The sequence below is a fragment of the Sminthopsis crassicaudata genome, chromosome 3 (genome assembly GCF_048593235.1).
Source record: "Sminthopsis crassicaudata isolate SCR6 chromosome 3, ASM4859323v1, whole genome shotgun sequence".
NCBI classification, from domain to species: Eukaryota; Metazoa; Chordata; class Mammalia; order Dasyuromorphia; family Dasyuridae; genus Sminthopsis; species Sminthopsis crassicaudata.
Window position 1 is genome coordinate 270353303 of NC_133619.1, and position 16908 is coordinate 270370210.

Genomic DNA, 16908 nt, shown 5'->3' on the forward strand with positions numbered 1-16908 from the left:
CAGGAATAATTTTTAAAGATCCCCAAAGCTATCTTATTACTTGAGAACTATAGTAAAACAAGAGCTGAGAGCCATAAACTGTTAGAAGTAGGATACTTATGGCTTAGTCCGTCCTCATAATGTGAAAAAGGAGATTGTTGCTCAGAGAGGTAGAGGGAATTAACAATGGTCACACAGCAAGTTTATTACAGAACTGAACTTGAAATGTTATTTCTAATGATTTGTCCATTATATAGGATTCCTCGGGCTAAAGGTTATTTTCCTTCCTCTATAAGGATGACAATCAATGTTTTCAGTTGTTCAGTTATTTTCAGTCATATTTGGTTTTGTTGTGACCCCCTTTGGCTTGGGGGCTTTTTTGGGCAAAGATACTGGAGTGGCTTGTCATTTCCTTCTCCAACTCATTTTACATTTGAGGAAACTGAGGCAAATAGGGGTAAGTAACTTGCCCAGGATCACCCAGCTAGTAATGAATTGCATATCAGACAAATTATTCCATAAATTGCTATGAAGTACCAACTTTTCATCTAGTGGGAAAATAAGAACAGGTGAAGAACTCAAATACCTTTAGATGTTTTGAATAAATAAGCTCATTCCAGAAAAATGCATACACATATGCAAATATGTAAATGGATTTAGATATATACATGCATATATTATAGATATATGTGGATATATCATTATCTACCCATATATTATGTACATACATATACATACATATATATAACATGTGTACATGTACAAACTAGATAAAAGATAAATAGATCTGCAATTAATTGGCACAGTGAATAAATAGATTGCTGGGACTGGATTGGGGGAGATCTGAGGTCAAATGTGTTTTCGGACACTCACTAGTTATATGACCCTGAATAAATAACTACTCTGTTTGCTTCAGTTTCCTCACTTGTAAAATGAACTGGAGAAGGAAATGGCAACTACTCCAATATTTTTGCCAAGGAAACCCCAGATCTGGTCATGAAGAGTTGAATATGATTGAACAACAAATATATGTCTATAGATATATAGACACACACATAAATATAATAATAAATAAACATGTATTACAATATATAGTCCTTTGAACATAATTATTAGAAAATTGGATTTGGATTTTAATTTCATATTAATTACAAATAAAAGCTAACACAGATTTTGTAAAATTATATATAACTGGATATAAGCTTTTCAATACAAACTTATACCTAAAAGTTTCAGTTCTTATTCCTGGGATTCTCATGGCAGGTTATCAGAGTTTGTTTAATACTTCTTTCATTCAGATCTTCTAATACCCAGTGTTCAGTTTTTACTTTTAAATATCACAACAGCAAAGGTATTGTCATCCAATTACAATCTACAACCCAAATCCACCATGCCATGGATTATAGTTGCCCCCAACAAATCTATCAGACTCAATATAAATACGAGCCTAAATTATCCACTTCTAAGTCAGATTCAATCTTCCTTTTCCAAATCCATAGTAGTTACTGACATCTCTGAAACTTAATTGGAAACTAATTGGAAATCTTGCAAAATTCCTAAAGATAAATCTCCTCTTCAAATTTTCTCTTGTTCCAACAAGTAGAAATCTTTCTTCTGAACCTTTTTTTTTTCAATCTGGTTGTCACATTTAGTTTTCTGAATCTACAATAACTTATAAATACCTTATAATTTAGACTATTTCTCTTTATAACATGCTGCTTTCTACTACTCTTAATTTCTTACCCTTAAATTTCTGTTCACAAAATGCTTACTATTTTTAAATTGTATCATTAGTTTTACTTTCCTTTCTTATTGTTTCTGTCTCTTGAAAATAAGTGCACTTTCTGGGTATTGGATTAATTATTTTTAAGAGCTTTTCTTCATATTTAAAGATTCTGGTACTCAGGCTGCTCTCCATTTGATTATTTTAAAATCTAATCCTCTGTAAGTGTAATTTGTATAATTCCTTCAATTTGCTAAAAATTTTATTCAACCAAATCATTTATTTAGACTCACTTGCATGAGCCATTGAAACTCCTCCTCACTGTAAAATAAAGAATTGATGTACTAAAATATATCTGTTTTCAATTGGAGAATAAAAATGAAAGGAAATTGCTACTAGAAGAAAGGGAATAATTTAACCAGCTATTAATAATAAAGTTCCTAGAATACTTTTAAAGAAGAAAAACCATAAAACATATTTTCTATTCTGGTGCTAAGAAAACATACAAGATGCTTCAATCCTATGAAATAAATTCAGTACAGGGTTTGAGAGAATTTTTATACTCCACAGTTTCTATGAGACAGAAGTAAAAGAATAGGACTAGTTCAAATATTTTAAGGGTATTGAACTCAGAAAGAACTGAGTTCAAATCCAGCCTCAGACTGGTATGTAGTCCTGGTCAAGTAACTCAACCTATAACTAGCTTAGTTTCCTCACCTACAAAATGTACCTACTTCCCAGAGTTATTGGGCAGATAATGAAATAAATTTGTAAAATGTATCTGAGCTATCTGGACCTCAAGAGGATGGATTCATGTCTAAGAAGTTGCCCTGCTGTGCCTCTAAATGAGAGCAAATGAATTTTTTTAAACTCTTCTGATATTTTAACTTTTTGTACTTTCCTTTTAACTGGGGTTGGAGGAGGGAAAGAAAGAATTGGCATTAACATGAACTTATTCTCATCAATTTGATTAAATATTATCCTGCTAATGTGTGAATATACCCATTTTTACCTTGAAAGGATCGAGTATGGTTTCTAATTGAGTTCTGGAGCTAAGATGAGGAAGAACTCTTGTAGAAGAAGCTACTCTTGTGAGCAGTTATAAAGGAGAAGGGTTGTGAGGTGCTATAGGGCACAGTGATAGAGCCCCAAAGCTGAAATGAGGAAAATTCATCTTCCTGAATTCAAATTGGAACTCAGATACTTAACTAGCTATGCAATCCTGTGCAAGTCATTTAATCCTGTTTGCCTCAGTTTTCTCACCTGTAAAATGAGCTAGAGAAGGAAATGGAAAACTGTTCCAGTATCTTTGCTAAGAAAAGCCTAAACATGCTTGGAGAAAGAAAAGGATCACCCATGTGGTTTCTGTAACAAGAGGATCATAAGGATTAAAGACATTTCTTGAGTGTCAGATCAGGATCTTTCACCCTGAGATGTATGTATGTATATATCAAAGAGAAAGGGTGTTGCCATCCAACAATTATCCAAAAGTACTTCCTTCTAAAGCAGTGCAAGATCTCAGAATACTACTACAATAATGGAAGTCTAAATGAAAAAGAAAGAAGCTTTTATTAAGCTCCTACTATGTGCCAAGCATTTTATAAATATCTCATTTGATGTTCACAACAACCCCTTTAATTCATCAAGCCATTAATTACTCAATTAATTGATGTGTTATTGTCTCTAATTTATCGGCAGCATTTACTGTTTTATTTACTTTTGAGGAAACTGAGAGATTAAAATATCATACCGCTAATTTAAGTTTCCAAGTCTGGATCTGAACTCAGCCTTTCCTGACTCCAGATCCAACCCGCTTTTTACTCTGCAACCTAGCTGTCACGATAGGTCTCAAGATTAAAAATGACTCACCAAAATGTCAGGGTATTGATTGTTTTATAGTCCCAATATGTGCTCATTTTATGGGAAAAATGAAACCACAGTGTGACACCACAAATACTTGAATAGATGAAAAAGTATTTGTTAAATGGGAGGTTAAGCATTTATATAGCACTACTATGTGCCAGGCACTGTGCTTAGTGCTTATTTGGTCCTCACAACAATTTAGGTGCTATTTTGCATTTTATAGTTGAGGAAACTAAGGTTGAGATTAAGTGCCTTGCCCAGGATCATACAGCTAATCTGGGGTCAAATTTGAATCCAGGTCTTTCTGACTCCAGGATTAGCTATTTTAGAGTGTTTACCATGTGCTAATTGCTGTGGTAAGCCTTGGGAATGTAAAGAGAAAATATAGTTCTTGCTTTCACTGAGCTCCTGTTCTAAGGATACATACACAGTTTTCAGCTGCACATTTTATAGAGATGGCCATTGATCCAGAGGGTGCAGCCACAAAGCAGATGGCAAGTATCTTTGTTAGGGGAATTTCCACTAACAAAACTATGTTTCTGATGGTCAACTATTGGATTGTACCAAGGATTCTGGTGGTAAAAAAACAACAACAAAAAAACCTTCCCCCCCCCCCCCATTCTTCAGCTCCATTGGCAGCATATATCTGTATAGGAGGTAAAGGAAAGGCTGTGAAGGTCCCTATGGAAGGATGAGGAATCTATCAGAATTGAGGAGATGCTATTTTGTTGAGAGTCCCAGATCTAGTTCCATTCTCCTAAGAAAGATCTAATAACAAATTATTAAAAACTTAAAGCTTTTATGAATTAATAACTCACACAAGTTATTAGAATTGTTATGAACTAGCAAGAAATTGTTAGAAGTTATTAGAATTTAGAATTCTTATGAACTAATTACCCTTAGACATTACTAGAATTTAGAATTCTTATGAATAAAGAAGTTATTAGAACTTAGAACTTTTACTAACAACTAACTACAAGTGCCTTGTGTATTTACGGTATCAGTTTATGGGGCGTTGTGAATGCTTTTCATCAGCATTTACTGTAGGAGTGAAGTAATTACTGGGTTCTCCTTGCAAATGCTTAGGTTCTCTTTGATTGTCCGATTATAGGTCTCAGGCTCAGAGTTAATTGTAAATAACAACTAATTGTTTCTATTTTGGCCAAATCTGAAGGTCTTCCCCTCATAGATCGATATATATATTTTTTTGACTACCCATTTTCTGCTTCATTTTTTATCTAGCTGTAATCACTAAAAATGTTGTCTTAAACAAACTGAGACAGGGAAAGATTTTTACTTAAAAAGGCCAAGGTGTCCAAGGCAATCTCCAGTTTTTCTGCTCTGTATCTTACATGGAACCCAGATGGATCTGGAGGAGAAAGTGAGGCCCTTCCTAACCTAAATCCAAATCACTTGTATGTCAGAGTATCATCTCCCTGATGATGTCATGGCTCTTTTCAAACAAACAACACTTCAAGTGCTTGTATGTGAGGTGGGATTTTAATAGCTTGCTTGTAGTAAATAGGATTAAATGCTAGGAGTAGAAGAATCTAGAGAATATCCGTGTAGCACAATCCTTCTGTTTTCCTTTTTTCATTCTAGTTACTGGACTTCTATAATAAGTAGAAGTAAATTTGTGTTTGCTGATGAATATTCTCTCTGGCCTTTATCTTTCTCCTTTGACTTTAGGCTGGCATTAGAATATTCAGAACAGAGTACACAGTAGGAGGCACAGGCTCAGCCACCAGGACTAACTCTTGCAGAGACCCCTGAGACTTAGTCCTTCACACTGTCCCTCTATACCGATTGGCTCAGACAAAGAAACATATGGAGCTTTCTGAGAAGAGCAGGGGAGTTCCTGCTGGAATACAGAAGGGAGGCAAAAAAAAATTAGTGCCTTCCCCTTAATTCAGAGATGGTAATGAGACTCAATAATGTCTGTGAAGAGTTATTTCACCTATTCTGTGCAATTTTCCATACCATAAGCCCATAGTTATAGAGTATCCCAAGCCCTCTGGTTGCAAACATTAGGGAAATATGATAGGGTTAATAGAGCAATTCACACCTCCATCAGAAATGTTATCTGCTTTTTGAATTCTAGGTCTGTTTTCTGTATTCTTTCTCCTTCCTACAAATATTAGTGAACAAATCATTGGATACAAGTCATGGATATAATTGCAAGACCTCTAGAGTTTTCCCCAAAACATCTGTTGCTGCACACACTAGAAATCTGAACCTCTCAAAACAGGGACTACACACGCAAGCCGAGAACCTTTTGCCCACATCTATGGAAGTATAGGAACAAACTATGTTTGCAGATTTTCCTAAAGTAAACTCCAGATGGGGAATAATGAGCCAAAAAACAAATGTGTCTGTCTTAGGTCAACATCAAGGATAGGAACCAGACTGTGTGAGCCCCTTAGTTTTGAGGGAGGTCTGAGTTATGGAGAATATCTTGTGACCTCATCTAGAATGTGAAGCTTGACTTCCAATTAACCTTAAGTGTTGAATTCTTTTTTGGGGAACTTCAAATATTTTTTGATGATTTTGATGTTGGATTTTTTTTAAAGCCATTTTACTCAACCCAACAAACAATTAACCAATCTCAACCAGAATAGTTTTATTTATTTTTTTAAGCAAGCTTGACTAAGTGTCCTATGGTATTAAGGCAGGATAACTCAGAAGAAATTGAAAAATTATGCTGCATAAGCATATTTTTGTTATTCACCCAAAGTGCTTTCCTTTCTAGGAAAAAGAAGCAGCATTTTTTTCCCTTTTTCTTTTACCTATTTTACCCTTTCCCCTTGTTAGTTGTCTTGTTAAAACTCCTTTTCTCCTGTAATTTTGGGATTGAAACAGGCCCTTGTGAGTACCTAAGCAGGTATGAACCTCTAGAAACTTTATAAAATTTTACTGATTTTTTATCATTTGGGGATAACTATAAATTCCAGACCTGTTATCTATGGGTGTTTTGGGGTCTTCATAAAAGTTTTCTGGAGGATGCCTACAAACTTAGCACACACCTCTAGGGGATGCAATAAGGAAGAAAAATCAGAACATTTCCAAGTGCTAAAAAAAGCCATCCAGACTTAAGGATATGGAGCAGTATGCCAAGGTATATTTTGATTTGTTGGGATAACAAAGATTCAATTTTCAGGACAATTACAAGGGGGAGAAGTAATGAATTCCATTCAACTAATTTGATAAACTCCCAATCAGCATAAGGAGTTGATAAGCCATAAACTTTTGTCAGGGTCACAAAGAGCATGGACATATCCATACTTACTAAGAAGATACAAACATCTGCTGGGTTTTCAATGCCTGAGGCTTTCTCAAGATGAGTGACTGGAACCCAGGTATATCTGTATATCAGAAAAACAGACTACTTTCAGCCCTTTTTAGACAATCAATCAAAATTTACTAAGGAACTATGTTAAGTGCTTTTCTTTTTCCTTTTTACCTTTTTTCAAGATAAAGGGATTTCTCCAAACACTCCAGAGCAGTAATTGGTGACTTATAGCAGAACCACATGGCTGAAGTAGATAGGTACTTGCCCATGCGATTTGAAAGGAATGTTCTTGAGAATGGACATTCTAAGCCCAGAAATAGCAAAAGCTCATGCAATGTAATCTGCAGAAATACCTGGAAGCAGCAGACCTATACATGCTTTATATAGAGTTTATGGACTGCTTTTTATGCCTCAAACTCTTATAAAGAGCATAAGATACTTTGAATTTCTAGGTAGGATGATCCTGAAATCTAGAGATTTGCTGGATAGCACTACTCTCTCTTTAGTCTGACTCTCTGTAATTTGACTTCCGACATCTTCATTCAACTGAAACTGCTCTTGTTAAAATCATCAGCGATCTCCTAACTGGCAAATCTAATTGTCTTTTGAAAATTCTCATGCTTTTCTTGACTTCTCTGTAACTATTAGCAGTGTCGGTCATCCTCTTCTCTAAAATATTCTTTTATGTTTATGTCATATTTGTCCATATTCTCTTCTTGTCTCACATTCCTGGATTTTCATCCAAATCAAGCCCACTAACAGTGGGCATTACCCAGGGCTTTGTCTTGGATCTTCTTCTTTTCTCCCTTAATCCTTTTTTCCCCCACTTAGTAATCTGATCAACTCCCATGGTTTTAATGATCATCTCTTATACTGGTCATTCTCATATCTTTTCATATAGACCTAATCTATCTCCTAACCTCCAGATTTTCATCTCCACCTGCCCATTGACCTCTTAAACTCAACATTTCTAAAATTGAACTCTACCATTCCCTCTGCTTCTGAATTTCCTTTTTACTATCAAGGGAACCATCATTCTCATAGGCTCACAATGTGTGTGTTATGTTTGACTCTTCACTCTCACCCCCTATATTCAGTCATATCAAGTCCTTATGAATACTTAAAATGACTTTTTTGTGGGGTTTTTGTGGGTTGATAAAATTTTTCACTGCTATATTAATTTAAGTTTTTGTGATTCACATCTGGGGAAACTTAGGCATGATACTCTGGGAGGAAGAAGTACAAAAGGTCTAAAAGAGAAAATAATCTTTTTTTGGTGATTGGACTTTGTTTTTGTGATCCAAAGGCTTGTGGAGGTGTGGCAAGAATTACTGGCCATCAGTAACAATAAAAAAAAGAAGATTCAATTTCTAGATATTTTATATTTCAAAATATTAAAACTTCTATTGTTTCAATCCAGGGAGAAGTATTGACCTAGTGCTCTAAAGAGTCACAAATTTAAAGCTGGGAAGAATCTAACAGGTCAAATGACATCACTTCTCCAAGGCCAACCTGATATTAAGTAAAAAAAGTTGCTTTCAAATCTTTCAAAAATAATTTTCTTTCTACTAAACTATACTACCTCCATCACACATTTTCATTATAACTTGGGCATCGTGTTTTGTACTTTTTTGGTGGTGAGGGGCCTCAAAAGGTCTATTGACCTGATAAATGGCTCATTATATAACCTCATGAAAATTTACCTATCCTACTCTGTAACCATGGTTCCATTCCTGGATATACACACAAATATTCACATTATATTTATTACATATATTTTGTGTGTATATTCATATATCCAAAAATCTGAGAGAGAGACTGTGTGTTTCTGTATGTGTGTGTATCCATATATATCTGTGAACATTTAGTTAAATCACTGGCCCAGGACCTACATAAAACCAAGCTACAAGCAAACAATGGATTCAATCAATGTTATAATAAAACCAAGTAGCAGGGTAAGTTAAGGACTAGTGCATGCTGGCTTGCTTCATGTTACTTAAATATTCCATTAGCAGATAGAGGATTACTGTGATTAGAAAATGATGCAAAGGGCTTGGGTGGATTTTGCTGACAGATTTGAGGGAAGAGATACCTATCTGCAAATTCAATATTCATTTGTCATTATGAAGAGAGAGGCAAGGAAAGAGAAAAAAAAGCAACAGGAAGATGAGAGAAATGGTGATTATTTTAAAATATTTTTTCTCTGTCTTCTAGATCTTCCCAGGGGCTGAGGGGTGGCCCTTGCCCAGATATCTAGGCTCCTGTGGCCGATTCCTGGTCAGCACCAGCACACAGCCCCTGGAGGAGTTCTACAACTCACCTGCAGACCAGGCAGCTGACTTGGCATTCCAGCTCCTTGGCATTATGGATTCCCTGAGGAACAATGACTTGAACTATTTCTTTTACTTCACCCGCATTGATGCTGGCACGTTTGGCATTTTTGACAATGGACATCTGTTCATACGAGATGCCAGCACAGTGGGCGTCATTGACAAGCAGCAAGGTACTCAGCATGTACTCTAAAGAGCAGCTGTCATAGGAGAATTTTAACAAGACAGGGGAGGCAGAGGGGAGGGGAAAGGTGGGAGGCTGAGATTCACCTGCCCATCTTTCTTATCATTTCATTTCTGAGCACAAACATCTTTAGTTTGTCAGAGAGCATGATCATTCAAAGTTCAGGAATCAGCAGAAAGTATAATTCTCCCAAGTCCCAGTCAATTGTTAGAATTACTATTGGTCTTGAGATCTAAATGGCAAAACATGTTCCAAGAGAGCGACATTCAGGTAGAACAATCTATGCTTCTGTTGTGATATATTCATGTCAATCCTGCTCCTTTCTTTCCTTCTCAACATTTAAAGCCTCATTTTCTCTTCTGAGATTGGTATGTTAGGGGGAAAAAACTTTTGTTGCAGATGCTTTTTCTTATCTAAATTTTAAATGTCTGGCTGATTCATTGGTATATTTTGTAATCCCTTTTGACACATTTGCTTTTTATAAAGTTTCAAAATTAAAAAGCAAGAAAATGAGGGAGGTACTTGAGTGAATAAATCATATATATATATTTTAAATTGACAAGGTAGCCACTGAGAGCTTGGCATCTTTTCATTATTTTCCCAGTTGATCATCTGACTCATATGTTGGGTGATTTCCAGAGCTATAATAACTAGCTAATCTGGGTAAGTGTCAATGAAGTAGATGGGGGAAGGGAGACTGAGCATCCTTACCTGAGGTTAGCAGAGGAAGCAAAGCCTGAGTACTATTGCATCCTCTTAATTTCCTATCCCAGAGCACATTCCTGTCCTAGATGTGGCTCTGGTCATTTCTCGTATCTTTAGATTGCTATTTAAGAGGAAAGAAAATTGTTGTCTTCCTAGTAACGTATTAAGAATTCTACCAGTTTTTATGCATGGATTTGGGATTAAAATCCCAGGATTGTGGCTACTTTTAATGTAGATTTTGTTAATCCACTTTCAGCTCCATTTCTATGATGAATAAATGAGAGTTCTACTTCCATCTTTTTTGAGTAATTCTCTTGTCCATCTAAGAAGAGAAACAAGTTACTTGTCCTGGGAGCCAATACAAAGATAGGACATCTCTAGGGAAAAAAGAAAAATAAATGAATTAACTTTCCATCATGATGAGGAAGAATGACGGTCAAATAAAATCTGTATTTTTGTTTCTTTTCTTTTTCAGGTAGCCTCACTCTAGATAGGCAAAAAGAATACAAAGACATATTTAGCTGCCTGGTCTTAGACTGCCGGTATCCATTTCCTTCTTGCAGCACAGTGAAGGAGAAACAGAACTTGGTGATGGTCTGTCAGCAGCTTCTATCCCGGCTTCTCAAAGGGAAATTTCCCCAGCTTATACAAGCAGAGATAGATTCTGCCCTAGTTCTTTGTGGGAACCCTTTATCCTCAGACCAGGAGGTCATCAGTGCAGCCAGCAGACTGAAGGGTATCTTGAAACCACTGAGAACCTGTGATCCTCGTTTTGCTTATCGCTATCCAGACTGCAAATACAGTGATAGGTACTGAGAAGACTCGGTGTCTCATGGAGGAAGATGAAGAAACACCTGGCATTCACCTGCTAAAAAGAAAATGTGGTGGAAGGCTTTAATAAAGCATCCCACCATGGTTTATATGCTTTTTCCACAATATGAAAATACTTGATGGAATAATAGATAGAATGATCTCAGACTCTCTCTAGCTGTGTGACTCTGGACAAGAGAATGACCATTGTGAATATTTGGTGGTTTTCATGGCTGGTTTCCAACATTTGGTCCCTACCATCATCTGGTGCCTGAATAACATTTGGCACTATGTCAATCACATCAACTTAATCTTCATCTGCCTCAGTTTTTTCATTTATAAAATGGGCATAGTAATAGCACCTGAGGTGGTACAATAAATAGAATGCCAGGTTTGATCCTGGACAATTCACTTAATCATATTTGCCTCTGTTTCCTCATCTCTGAAATGAGCTGGATAAGGAAATGACAAATCACTCCATCATCTTTGCCAAGAAAACCCCAAATAGGGTCACAAAGAGTCAGATGACTGAAAACAACTCAACAATAACACCACAAATAATAGCACATACCTCATAGTATCAAAAGAGATCAATATTTGCAAAATGTTTAGCTTAGCAAACCAAATGCTAGCTATTATTATTGTTATTATTATTTAAATGGTTAAACCAATATTCAACCCATGTCATTTAACTCCAAATAGAGTCCTCTTCTTGGACATCATATTACCTCAATTACTGCTCTTGCTTTGTAGAAGCTAGGTATCAAACAGCTGAGAGCAGATGAACAGCAGTGAATAGAAAATTTCTTTTCCCACTACAGCAAGTGGTACCTGTTGGTGGGCAAAGGCAAACAATAACATATTGTTGGCTCTCTTTTCTCCCAGTTTCCCACTCCTGTGCTTCTGGTCTTTTCTCTTTCTTTCCTCCTCTTCTTTCTCTCTCCTTTTCCCTTCTTTCCCCTTTCCCTTCCCCTTCTTCTTTATTCCCCTCCATCCTTCCTCATCCTCCTCCTACTCATTGCCAGTTTTTCTTCATACAATCAGAGGATGTTCAGAGCTGAAAGCCTTATCCAAACACTACCCCAAATGATCAGTAACTCCTCTTCCCTCTCAACCCCACTTCAGAAACACCTTGATAACACATCAATATATTAAGAGTTTTTCCTCTTTTTCTTCTTTGGAGATTTTTCTCTTTCCAATAAATATACTCAAAACTAACAAAGGCTCCTGATTAACATATGTATTGAAAAAAACAAAGTAAACATTTAAAACCCAAAAAAGTGAAACAGATTTTCTCATGTTTTAGGTTTCCCAAGGAAAGAAAGGACACATAGGATTACCAAATTGGGATATGTAGGTGAGGAATTTTCAGGATTGCTTCCAACCCAACATCTGACTGGACCTGCTCAAGCAATGTAGTTCCCATAATCCTTTGCCCTTTCTTTTAGAATTGCCTCTGCCCCTATCATCTTCACCCAAGTTCTAATTCTCTAGGAATCTTCTACAATCTTATGAACTAAACTCTAGACTATCCAGAGTGTGCCATCTTGTTTCCAATGAGCTCACTGTTAAAGGTAGCCTGGAGTGTGACCTATCATTTTTCATCCTGTCCCACCTCTTTCTTTCTCTTTCCCTTAGAGGGTTGCAGGGCATTGGAACAGGGACTTGCTAGCCATTACTACTCTTTGCACCCCTTGCTTCTTTCTCTGATCTTTACTGGATGACTATTTAGTGGATTCTGCTCATTTCTCACCTGGCTACCCTATTCTGGGACTCTGATTTCTCCACAATGTCCCAAGAAAGTTACTGGAGAAAACTTCATTATCAAGCAATATTCCAAAAGTCTTGGTAGTCTACCCAATCATTACCTTCTGCCCATCTGTTTGGAGGTATAAAGTATAAAAGCTTCAAGAGACAGTTTCTGGATAACTAATCATGCTAACAATAATTAATAAAAGGGGCTAGTGGCACTCTTGAATGCCAAAGACCTCCTCATGGAACTTGCCCTTGGAAGAGTGGGTGTTCCTGAGATTGTACTTAATTGTGACTGGTTAACAATTCATGAGAAGAATGAATATTATATATTATAAGGAGAGATGGGGATTAATCTAGTGAGGGGCTGAAGGCCAGACCCTGATCACTCAGTCTTGGACAAAGACTTATCTCTTATCCAATTTAAACAAAAGGAGGTCCATCTCTGCTCCGTGGATCACAGTGGGCTAGACTTCACTTTCCATTAAATGCTCTATAAGGTTCACTAGTTGAGTAGAGCAACCACTCCAAGATTTCATCTCATCATGTCCCTTGCCCTTCCCAGAACTAAGCTTTGAATAAATATCCAAACAAAGGATGTGGAAAAATCCAGGATCTTCCCAATATTTGATTACTTAATAATCATTTCTTTGAGAGGTTGGAATTACAAACTCTAAAATCTTCATTTAAGGGAACTCAGCTCAGGCAGCCCCTTATGGCTCACCAGGCTATACTATTTTTCATCTACTCTGACTTCTCCACCATCTCCCACCTTCTCAATCTCTCCCCAGCTTTTCAGGTTCCTTTTGTGTCAGATTATATGCTTTTTGAGGTCAGGGACTTTGTTTTTGTTTCCCTACCATTAGCACGGTGCCTGATAGACAATAAACCCAGAGAAGTTTATTAGTCCTATTCACCTATTTTGCATGGGCTCTGGATAACAGACGATTATCTTGTGCTTTCTCAGTCACCAGTGGAATGATGCAGGCTATGTGCCTGCTACCGTGCCTTTTAGCATGATGTTTTCACAGCCATATCACCTTCAACAGGATGAAGATGACATTAAGGTCAACTACCACAAATTATTTACTACAAGCCAAGACTGAAGCGGAGGGAGAGTTGGTGTTCAACTTTTTTGTTCCCAAATGATCATGTATTCATTGCAACCTCTGAGACTGAGATGCAACAGGGAATGGATCAATTCTTCACTGGTTGTGCAAATTTTGGCCTGACCATTAACATCAAGAAAAAATAGGTTCTCTACCAGCCAGCACTACACCAACTATGAGTGGAACCATCAATTACAGCAAATGGAGAAACTTTTAATGCTGTGGATAAGTTCATTTACCTTGGCAGTATACTTTCCAAGGATGTCCACATAGATAATGAGGTTGATGAATGCATTGTCAAGCTAGTTTAGGGTTTGAGAATCTCCAAAGGAAATATGGGTAAAATAATTTTAAGTTGTATACAAAATTGAAGGTCTACAGAGCTGTTGTTTTATTGACCTCAATGTTGTATGGTTGTAAAACCTGGGGAAAACACCATGCCAGGAAATTTAATTGCTTCAATTTAAATTTTTTAAGGAAGATTCTGAAGATCACCTGGCCGGATAAAATCCGAAGGTCCTTTCTCCAGATAACTTACCAGGCATTCAGACTGTACTATAAAGCACAAAACTCTGATATTCTGGCCATCTTGTTTGAATGCCAAACATTTTTGTTATTCAGTCATTCAATCATGTCTGACTCTTTGTGACCCCATGGACCATAGATCAACAGACCCTTGTGTTTCCACTATTTCTTGAAATTTGTCCAAGTGCACGTTTGTTATTTCCATGACACTACCAATCCACTTCATCCTTTATCACTTTGCCTTTGATCTTTCCCAACATCAGGATCTTTTCCCCAATGAGTCTCATCATCTTATTATGCGGCCAAAGTATTTAAGCTTCACCTTCAATATGTGACCTTCAAATAAATAACCTAAATTAAAAAATTTTAAGTATTAACTAATTCGATCTCCTTGCCATCCAAGGGATTCTCAAAAGTCTTCTCTAGCCCCATTTGTTTTAAAGACTATTTTACAAAGAACTCACACAGGACAAGTACTCACAGGGAGATCAGAAAAAAAAAGTGATACAAAGACTCTCTGAAGAATTTAGGAGTTGATTATGAGAAATGGGAGATACTGGCACAGGACTATTCAACATATCATGTCTTCATCAGAGATGATGCTGTTCTCTATGAGCAAAACAGAATTGAAGTAGGTCAAAAGAAATATGAGATGCACAAATGAAGGGAATTCACACCAAGCGTTCATATGGACTATTCATGCAATAAGAACTTTCCAAGCCCTTATTATTCAGATCAGTCATCGTTGGACATGTTATACACCTTGACTCTGATACAGTGGTAGCATTATGGTCTTCTTCAAGCACACATCACAATAACCAACAACCAGTAATTGTTGACTAATTATTTCTGTGGCTCTATCATATCAATCTTTGGAGGAGCCTACAGCTGCCAATCTTTTGGAAAAACCTCTAATTTGGTTTTTAGTTCCAAGTGTATGTATGCCCTATTCCTCCCTCTTCCTTATTGCATTTCATCTCAACTTCAAATTCATTTATCTTAAGTAGAACCCAATTTTTACCTCCTGCCTTGCACAAAGAAGCATGGGGATACTTTCTGTCACAGATTCCAGTCTACTAACCATATAGTTAAGAGAAGACTCTTAGCTGGACCATATAGTTAGAACCGAAGTGCCTTCAAAGAGCACTAGTGATCAAACCTGAGTTTTTGTTTTTGGGGGTTTTTTTTGGTTGTTCTGTCTTTTAGTTGAACTCTTTCAGTGACAGCATCCAGCTGTAAAGGGGTTTTCCCTATTAAGCTGGATATGAAGAATAAATTGTGGTAAGTGATTATGATAGAGTACTACTGTGCTCTAAGAAATGATGAGGAGGTGCTCTCAGAACCTAAACAGACTTCCATGAGATCTCATGCAAAGTAAAATGCACTATGTGCAAAGTAACAGTAATATTCTAAGATGATCAGCTACAAATGACACAACTATTCTCAGCAATACAATACAACTCTGAGGGATTTATGATAAAAAATGCTATATCCATAGCCCAAAAAAGTACTGATGGTGTCTGAATACAGATTGAAGCATATTTTTATTTTATTTTTTGAAGCTTTTTTGTTGTTATTGTTGTTGGTTTATGTTTTCTTTTATAATGTGACTAGTATGGAAAGGACTACATATACAAAGTGACTACACAAATATAACTTATATTGAATTGCTTGCATTCTCAATGGGGGGAGGGGAGAGAATATGGAATTCAAAGTTTTAAAAATGAATGCTAAAAATTTTTTTTTCATATAATTGGAGAAAAATAAAACACAAAAAAGGAAAAAAGATTGCTATATGGGCTCACAAAACAAGCCTCAGTCCTTTGCCTCAGAATTTGTTTTCTGTTTGAAGAGATTAGACACTATGACCTTGAGAGTTATGAAAGGTCAGCTCAATAGTTTTCTGGTGTCTGAATCTGCTGAGTTGAGGAATCCTCCCACAAAAACATTACGTCTAGACATGAACTTATTAAATATGAACTTGTATGGAACTAATACTATGTAGAGATTGTGCTAAGAGTGAGCTCACTATTCCCAGAAGCCAAAGTGGAATTGAGAGAAGTGAGATGGTTGTATTTTTGTCATTGCTATATAACTTTGAACTAACTATCCCTTTGTAACAGTTAATTGATATTAAATGGAACTTTGTACTAGTCAGTCACTAGTAGTTCAGGGAAAGGGGAGAAAAACAACTAGTGAAGGCTTAAATGGATGACATTAGGGAAGAGAAACCTTCAGACCTCTTAGGATACCTTTGGAAAGCTGAGGAAGTGAGAAAGTAACCTGATTCTAGAATTGGGAGTCAAAACATACTTGCTTTATTAGCTTTGCTCTCTCAGCCTTCTTCCTTCTTATTTCTCCTTTGGTCCCTACTCCTTAATTTTCCTTATTTCCATCTCCCCTTTCACATTTCTCTCACAAAAACCTGAAAAAGAAGATATAAAGGTTGATAATCTTTAGACATTTGTCAACTTCTCCCAATTTCTCCCATGTTCAGTCTCTTGCCTTTTTCACAAGTCTAAAACTCCTGCAAATGATCTATTCAATTTCCTTTTCCTGATTATTTAAAATCAAGTTTTTCTTTCCCCTATTCTCAAAACCTTCTACCACAGAAACTAAAAGTGGTTATTTATGAATGA

General features: G+C 36.5%; 1 protein-coding gene across 2 annotated transcripts in view; it reads left to right on the forward strand.

Annotated features, from left to right (window-relative positions):
• Window positions 1-16055, forward strand: part of DIPK2B (divergent protein kinase domain 2B) — a 102570-nt gene extending 86515 nt beyond the window's left edge. For both annotated transcript variants that reach the window (XM_074300797.1, XM_074300798.1), the window contains exons 5-6: window positions 9069-9357; window positions 10549-16055. In XM_074300797.1, coding sequence (XP_074156898.1) covers window positions 9069-9357; window positions 10549-10889 — 630 coding nt within the window. In that variant the 3' untranslated portion in view covers window positions 10890-16055. The remainder of the gene's footprint in view (window positions 1-9068; window positions 9358-10548) is intronic.
• Window positions 16056-16908: the final 853 nt, after the last annotated feature.